At 41.2% G+C, this 9,088-nt stretch overlaps 1 protein-coding gene across 1 annotated transcript; it reads right to left on the reverse strand.

The window, feature by feature from the left end:
• Nucleotides 1-1,967: 1,967 nt before the first annotated feature.
• On the reverse strand, nt 1,968-8,163 carry LOC110506227 (uncharacterized). The gene is made up of 5 exons (XM_090222142.1): nt 8,065-8,163; nt 2,788-2,910; nt 2,511-2,630; nt 2,365-2,410; nt 1,968-2,239 (listed from the first exon to the last, which is right to left on the reverse strand). Exons 2-5 carry the CDS (start codon nt 2,812-2,814, stop codon nt 2,067-2,069), a joined length of 366 nt encoding a protein of 121 aa, XP_090078268.1. The 5' UTR covers nt 2,815-2,910; nt 8,065-8,163; the 3' UTR covers nt 1,968-2,066.
• Between the last annotated feature and the right edge of the window lie 925 nt (nt 8,164-9,088).

Here is a 9,088-nt window from a genome sequence, read left to right on the forward strand (position 1 = left end):
GGGGGGACCTAGTGAATGACCTGCAGAGAGCTGGGACCAAAGTAACAAAGCCTACCATCAGTAACACACTACGCCGCCAGGGACTCAAATCCTGCAGTGCCAGACGTGTCCCCCTGCTTAAGCCAGTACATGTCCAGGCCCGTCTGAAGTTTGCTCGAGAGCATTTGGATGATCCAGAAGAAGATTGGGAGAATGTCATATGGTCAGATGAAACCAAAATATAACTTTTTGGTAAAAACTCAACTTGTCGTGTTTGGAGGACAAAGAATGCTGAGTTGCATCCAAAGAACACCATATCTACTGTGAAGCATGGGGGTGGAAACATCATGCTTTGGGGCTGTTTTTCTGCAAAGGGACCAGGACGACTGATCCGTGTAAAGGAAAGAATGAATTGGGCCATGTATCGTGAGATTTTGAGTGAAAACCTCCTTCCATCAGCAAGGGCATTGAAGATGAAACGTGGCTGGGTCTTTCAGCATGACAATGATCCCAAACACACCGCCCGGGCAACGAAGGAGTGGCTTTGTAAGAAGCATTTCAAGGTCCTGGAGTGGCCTAGCCAGTCTCCAGATCTCAACCCCATAGAAAAGCTTTGGAGGGAGTTGAAAGTCGTGTTGCCCAGGAACAGCCCCAAAACATCACTGCTCTAGAGGAGATATGCATGGAGGAATGGGCCAAAATACCAGCAACAGTGTGTGAAAATCTTGTGAAGACTTACAGAAAACGTTTGACCTCTGTCATTGCCAACAAAGGGTATATAACAAAGTATTGAGATAAACTTTTGTTATTGACCAAATACATAATTTGCAAATAAATTCATAAAAAATCCTACAATGTGATTTTCTGGATTTTTTTTCTCATTTTGTCTGTCATAGTTGAAGCGTACCTATGATGAAAATTACAGGCCTCTCTCATCTTTTTAAGTGGGAGAACTTGCACAATTGGTGGCTGACTAAATACTTTTTTGCCCCACTGTACGTGATCGTAGTTCGTCTATTTTATTATGGATTGATTGTACATTGGCTACTAGGACCGAAAGGAAAAGGTAGATTACCCTTTCGGCGACAGATCCTAACAAGGCACCCGGATCTTCACCCACGATACCTCCGTCTCTTTCTCCTGTGAATTACGAGGATAAGGGCCTTGTCGGGCGTCTGTAGTAAATCCTTCCCGCCTAACTCGCTGAAGAAAAACTATTCCTCCAGTACGGGGTGAGTAATCGCTTTCCTGATATCTAGAAGTTATTTTCGGTCATAAGACATGGTGGCAGAAACATTATGTACAAAATAACTTACAAATAATGTGAAAAAACATTCATTATAGCACAATTGGTTACGGGATCGTAAAACGACAGCCATCTCGTTCGCCACCGTTATTATTGCTTACTGTTTACAGTCATACAGCCAGTTTCAGGTTGTAAAGTGCAACCTCACACCATTCTACCAGGCTCAGTTTGAGCAGGTATCTCCTGACATTGATGTTGAAGACACGGACCAGCAACAGGTAAAGATGGAAGCCTTCGATTGCTGTCCATGTGAAGGTGGCCAGTAGAGAGTAATGCAAGAAGGACAGCAACATAGATACATGGCCCAGAGGAGGATAATGCTGCTACCTACTGGCTGGGCAGGAAGTGTAGGTTGAGGAGGATCAGGGCCACAGACAGGTTGATATGCACCTTCAGGGAGATGTCTGTGCATATACCTCTGAACAAAGGAATAGAGAGAGAGTATGGTGAAAACAAGGTCTGTTGCTTTAAAAATGTAATTTAATCAGCTCCCTCCAGTTCATGTACATCTTGGTGTCACTTTCTGATGACGTCAAACTTATGACAAACCAGGGGTTCCTGTGAGGAGCTGACCATGACACCCAGAGTGTGACATACCTTTGAGTGGCGCACAGAAAGATTGTGACCACCTGGAAGAACAGAGACAGACTGCAGCCAATCAGAGTGATGTAGCTTAGGATCTGCTGATCACTTTCAGAGATGGAGACACCTAAACGCAGGAAAATACAACTAATGCTACAGTGTATCTTAGTAGATGGGTATACTTCACTGACTTTTGTTTTTATTCTCTTCCATTTAAGAAGTGCTTATGCTGCGATAAGGAAACGAAGGAAGGACTGTGGTAGTTGTAAAGTTGTCTACCATCAGCACAGCAAAATATGAGGTGGTCACATGAGCACACCACACGGCCCTCGTCTCTCTTCCACTCTGTGGTGCAGTCATCCTGGTAGAACTCTAAACATTCATTTGTACAGAGGAAACACAGCCATGTGACATCACATGAACTGATACCTTAAAGGTATAAAAAGTTTCATAACAGTATTATAATGAGTATTATAACATTTCATATTGGCACCTACCGTTGGTTGATAAATTAAAGCATTGGCAAGATGGTTGTTTGTCAGCCTATGAACAACAACAGAAATGAGTCATCAAAGTTTATATTCTTGCCACTATCACAGTCATAGAACTGGTGTAGGTAGCTGAGAGTTGATATTGCACTCACCTGACTTTCCAATGTGGGGCGCTGTAGAGGCATGAAGTAGTTGATCTTGTCCTGCAGACCTAACACTGTCTTCATGCTCACAGCCAGATCTCCTACTTGGCCATCAAGAAGTCCCGATGGCTAGAGGAACATTTCAAAATATGGCTAAACTGAAATAATTAAGCATGGTACTAAAAACCCACACAGGCACACACATGCATACACGCACCATGCACACACACAAACACACATGCATACGCACGCACGCACACACACACACATACACACACACACCTACCCCATATTTTTCAGGTGAGGTAATCATGCAGAAGATGGTATCGTTCTCTTTGGCTATCAGGAGCTTTTTGGGTAGGTGGACCTTGACGGTAGTGTTGGCCACATGGTCACTGTCTGATGTTACCTAGGTAAAAGGGATGATAAAAAATATATGATTTAACCTTTATTTAACTAGGCAAGTCAGTTAAGAACACATTCTTATTTACAATGACAGCCTACTGGGGAACAGTGGGTTAACTGCCTTGTTCAGGGGCAGAACGACAGATTTTTACCCTGTCAGCTCGGGAATTTGATCTAACCACTCTCTAACCACTAGGATACCTGCCGCCCCGATCAGGCACAGAGTTCACTATTTCTGTAAAACTGAACTCTATCATGATGTCATCCCCATCTCAGATCATCCCCCCCGCCCCAAATGTCATACCTCAAATATTATATTAATATTTTCATTCAAATTATAAACAGTTGAAGTCAAAGTTTACATACAACTTAGACAAATACATTTAAACTATTCCTGACATTTAATCATAGTAAAAATTCCCTGTCTTAGGTCACCACTTTATTTTAAGAATGTGACATGTCTGAATAATAGTAGAGAGAATGATTTATTTCAGATATTATTTCACATTGCCAGTGGGTCAGAAGTTTACATACACTCAATTAGTATTTGGTAGCAGTGCCTTTAAATTGTTTAACTTGGGTCAAACGTTTCGGGTAGCCTTCCACAGGCTTCCCACAATAAGTTGGGTGAATTTTGGGCCAAGCTGTAACGGTCGTCGGTGGAAGAAGTTGAGGACCAAAGCGCAGCGTGGAACTTCTTCATGTTATTTATTTAAAACTGAACAAAATCTAACAAAGAAACAAAAAGCACAACCGAAACAGCTCCGTCAGGTGCAACAAAAACTAAACAGAAAGTATAATCACCCACCACTCAAGGGTGAAAGGCTGCCTAAGTATGGTCCTCAATCAGGGACAACGATTGACAGCTGCATCTGATTGAGAACCATACCAGCCCAAACACAGAAATACCAAATCATAGAAAAAAGAACACAGACTGCCCACCCAACTCACGCCCTGACCATATTAAAACAAAGACATAACAAAAGAACTAAGGTCAGAACGTGACATAAGCTTTAACTTCCTGACTGATGTTTTGAGATGGTGCCTCAATATAGCCACATCATTTTCCCTCCTCATGATGGCATCTATTTTGTGAAGTGCACCAGTCCCTCCTGCAACAAAGCACCCCCACAACATGATGCTGCCACCTCCGTGCTTCACGGTTGGGATGGTGTTCTTCGGCTTGCAAACCTCTCCGTTTTTCCTCCAAACATAACGATGGTCGTTATGCCCAAACAGTTATATTTTGGTTTCATCAGACCAGAGGACATTTCTCCAAAAAGTACGATCTTTGTCCCCATGTGCAGTTACAACCCGTAGTCTGGCTTTTATATGGCGGTTTTGGAGCAGTGGCTTCTTCCTTGCTGAGCGGCCTTTCAGGTTATATCGATATAGGACTTTTAGTGTGGATATACTTTTGTACCTGTTTCCTCCAGCATCTTCACAAGGTCCTTTGCTGTTGTTCTGGGATTGATTTTCGCACCAAAGTACGTTCATCTCTAGGAGACAGAACGCGTCTCCTTCCTGAGTGGTATGACGGCTGTGTGGTCCCATGGTGTTTATACTTGCGTACTATTGCTTGTACAGATGAACGTTGTGCCTTCAGGCGCTTGGAAATTGCTCCCAAGGATGAACCAGACTTGTGAAGGTCTACAATTGTTTGTCTGAGGTCTTGGCCAATTTCTTTTAATTTTCCCATGATGTCAAGCAAAGAGACACTGGGTTTGAAAGGTACGTCTTGAAATACATCCACAGGTACACCTCCATTTGACTTAAATGATGTCAATTAGCCTAACAGAAGCTTCTAAAGCCATGACATAATTTTCTGGAATTTTCCAAGCTGTTTAAAGGCACAGTCAACTTAGTGTATATAAACTTCTGACCCACTGGAATTGTGATACAGTAAATTATAAGTGAAATAATCTGTCTGTAAACAATTGTTGGAAAAATTACTTGTGTCATGCACAAAGTAGATATCCTAACCAACTTGCCAAAACTATAGTTTGATAACAAGACATTTGTGTTGTGGTTGAAAAACTAGTTTTAATGACTCCAACCTAAGTGTATGTAAACTTATGACTTCAACTGTATTTGTGACGCAGGTTTGAAGTTTATTGAGATGAATCTTGTCACTGAGGCCGAGCTGAGCGCTTTCCGCTAGATGGGCCAGCCGCAAAGTCAAATTGGCTATATCGTAAAATGTTTTATAAAAACTAATTTAAGGTTAGGGTTAGGCATACGGTTAGCAGTGTGGTTAAGGTTCGGGTTAATATTAGGGAGGCTTAAAGTCAGATTTTATGACTTTGTGTGGCTAAGGCAGCTAGTGACCACTCTGCAGAACTGCCTCCAGGACAACATTCATCCCATTCCCAATAAATGCCAAACTGCACGTGGTTTTCAAAAAACTGTGTCTAAACTTCCTCAAGCATTTCATTGTGGGTCACTGTCATCTTGCCCCTTCTTGAGTGGCAGATATATTAAGCCCAGTAAACTTGCCCTCGGCCCTGAATATGTGGGCCACAAGCCTCTCAACAATGAGAACAAGAACCCTTTCTCGTTTCTCCACAGATCTGTAAGCAAAGCACAGACAAAAATAATACATATTCCTTGAGGTTCAGCAAACATACAGATGTCAATACCAGATTTGGAGTGTATAAAATGTATGAGCTATATCATCTATATTATCGTGCAAAATCATTTGATGCATACTTAAAAATAGTGCTGAGGTTCTCCGTCTTAAACTGCTCATTGACAACTTCCATCCAGCATCTTACACCATCCACATCGACTACAGACAGAACTGTACAAACAATACGATTCATGAAAAATCTGAGTTCATTACATTTGTTTAAAATAAAATGTACATTTGATGCAAAATCAGGAAATCAAAGTGATAAAACTAGGCAACAGAATATCCGTAACATAATAATCAAGTTCATACAATTTAACTTCTTAAGTAAGCCGGTTAACTCATATTTGTAAGCTAACCTAAGTGTAGTTGGAGCACGAATAGTGAACAGAACCATGATGTAGAAAAACCTGGACTTCATCCTGTGTTGGTAAAAGTCAAACATGAGGTGCAAAGACATCCCCTACACCATTATTCTATTTATCTGATGTCACATATTGGTTGATTCAATCTTCCAGGTGTTGCAATGCCCAAATATTCTAACTTAACTTCACACTGTCTCTGTATTGCACCAATAGAGTAGCTAATGTGTTAAGGACCTATACTTGAATCCAGTGAAAATGGTCAGTCACAAAATATTTGTTTGCCTTTAATTCAGAAACAATCCATTTTAATAAAACCAAATTCAATCTCATCACCTACAGTGCCTTGCGAAAGTATTCGGCCCCCTTGAACTTTGCGACCTTTTGCCACATTTCAGGCTTCAAACATAAAGATATAAAACTGTATTTTTTTGTGAAGAATCAACAACAAGTTGGACACAATCATGAAGTGGAACGACATTTATTGGATATTTCAAACTTTTTTAACAAATCAAAACCTGAAAAATTGGGCGTGCAAAATTATTCAGCCCCGTTAAGTTAATACTTTGTAGCGCCACCTTTTGCTGCGATTACAGCTGTAAGTCGCTTGGGGTATGTCTCTATCAGTTTTGCACATCGAGAGACTGAATTTTTTTCCCATTCCTCCTTGCAAAACAGCTCGAGCTCAGTGAGGTTGGATGGAGAGCATTTGTGAACAGCAGTTTTCAGTTCTTTCCACAGATTCTCGATTGGATTCAGGTCTGGACTTTGACTTGGCCATTCTAACACCTGGATATGTTTATTTTTGAACCATTCCATTGTAGATTTTGCTTTATGTTTTGAATCATTGTCTTGTTGGAAGACAAATCTCCGTCCCAGTCTCAGATCTTTTGCAGACTCAATCAGGTTTTCTTCCAGAATGGTCCTGTATTTGGCTCCATCCATCTTCCCATCAATTTTAACCATCTTCCCTGTCCCTGCTGAAGAAAAGCAGGCCCAAACCATGATGCTGCCACCACCATGTTTGACAGTGGGGATGGTGTGTTCAGCTGTGTTGCTTTTACACCAAACATAACGTTTTGCATTGTTGCAAAAAAGTTCAATTTTGGTTTCATCTGACCAGAGCACCTTCTTCCACATGTTTGGTGTGTCTCCCAGGTGGCTTGTGGCAAACTTTAAACAACACTTTTTATGGATATCTTTAAGAAATGGCTTTCTTGCCACTCTTCCATAAAGGCCAGATTTGTGCAATATACGACTGATTGTTGTCCTATGGACAGAGTCTCCCACCTCAGCTGTAGATCTCTGCAGTTCATCCAGAGTGATCATGGGCCTCTTGGCTGCATCTCTGATCAGTCTTCTCCTTGTATGAGCTGAAAGTTTAGAGGGACGGCCAGGTCTTGGTAGATTTGCAGTGGTCTGATACTCCTTCCATTTCAATATTATCGCTTGCGCAGTGCTCCTTGGGATGTTTAAAGCTTGGGAAATATTTTTGTATCCAAATCCGGCTTTAAACTTCTTCACAACAGTATCTCGGACCTGCCTGGTGTGTTCCTTGTTCTTCATGCTTTTAACGGACCTCTGAGACTATCACAGTGCAGGTGCATTTATACGGAGACTTGATTACACACAGGTGGATTGTATTTATCATCATTAGTCATTTAGGTCAACATTGGATCATTCAGAGATCCTCACTGAACTTCTGGAGAGATTTTGCTGCACTGAAAGTAAAGGGGCTGAATAATTTTGCACGCCCAATTTTTCAGTTTTTGATTTGTTAAAAAAGTTTGAAATATCCAATAAATGTCGTTCCACTTCATGATTGTGTCCCACTTGTTGTTGATTCTTCACAAAAAAATACAGTTTTATATCTTTATGTTTGAAGCCTGAAATGTGGCAAAAGGTCGCAAAGTTCAAGGGGGCCGAATACTTTCGCAAGGCACTGTATGCATCTTTCATGTGACCTTACAGTAAAGGGCCCTAAAGCACAGTGAGAGGAAATGCTGCTATCATTTTGTAAATAACCCATCTTCTCACTTACAAGTCACCACTGAATACTGGTTGTAAATACTAAAATTGAATCAAGTTTATGCAATTATGATTATTGTAGCAATACATCTTTGGGTGTAGTAATAACCATGTGTCTCAAAGTCAAAGTAGAACTTACCTATCAACCTGGGAAGTCAAGGTTCAGGGTAAAAGTCTTGACGACAGCACTCAAAGAAGTGCAGAGGAAGAAGAGAGGTTTATATGCATTCTAAGGAAGTGATATGTGAGCAAATAGAATCAGAAAGGAAGTAGATACAGTATATGACAGATACTGTGTTACACAGTTTGTCTGTGTTGTTTCAACTTATACCCCTGCTGTACACTTACCTGAGCATTGACATTCTTTCATCACTGTCATGTGGTCTATGACAAACAAACTTAAATGCCAAACAAACTTAAACAGAGGTTGTTTGTTCTAGCTGCTGGGTTATAGCACTATTATAGGAGGTCTGTCATAATAGTAGACACTGCCCTAGAGAAGGTGTTTTCTTTGGACTGAGATTCCACAGCCAGTAATGATTAGAGGACTCTGGCTGGCTAAACCACTGGGGAGATATTATATTTTTCCAAGAAAAATCGTCTTTCCCCTTCCCCTTTCACTTTATTGAGGCTCAATACAAAATCCTGTAATGCGTTTTGGTTCGCATTGGTCATTGCATAAGGCTTTGGCTGACTTGTAAGTGTGAATGCTCACTTAGGAGCGTCAGGAAGAAAAACAAACATTTTCTGATGATTCATTTGATCATCGCTATCATCACCATCACAACCACAGTCTTCATTGTACACTGGTAACCGACCTCTCCAATGAATCACAGTCTATCTATGACACAAGACAGCCATGCCGATGATGCCGAGCCATCGTTCATGGCTACTACAGGTCACTTCTGACTGAGAGTCAATGCCAGTAGAGGGCGCCCAGAGATAACCAAATCTCTCTCAACTCTACTGAAGCCGTTTCAAGGTAAAGTTACATGGGCCCGTATTTACCAAGTGTCTCAGAGTAGGAGTGCTGATCTAGCATCAGGTGGTCTCTGTCCATAATAATCTAATTCATTATGATATAAAAGGCAAAACTGAACCTCTATCAGCACTTCTACTCTGAGAGACTTAATAAATACGGGCCCTATTAGTGACAGAAACAC

The sequence above is a fragment of the Oncorhynchus mykiss genome, chromosome 26 (assembly GCF_057628025.1).
Source record: "Oncorhynchus mykiss isolate SJ-2025 chromosome 26, ASM5762802v1, whole genome shotgun sequence".
NCBI lineage: Eukaryota > Metazoa > Chordata > Actinopteri > Salmoniformes > Salmonidae > Oncorhynchus > Oncorhynchus mykiss.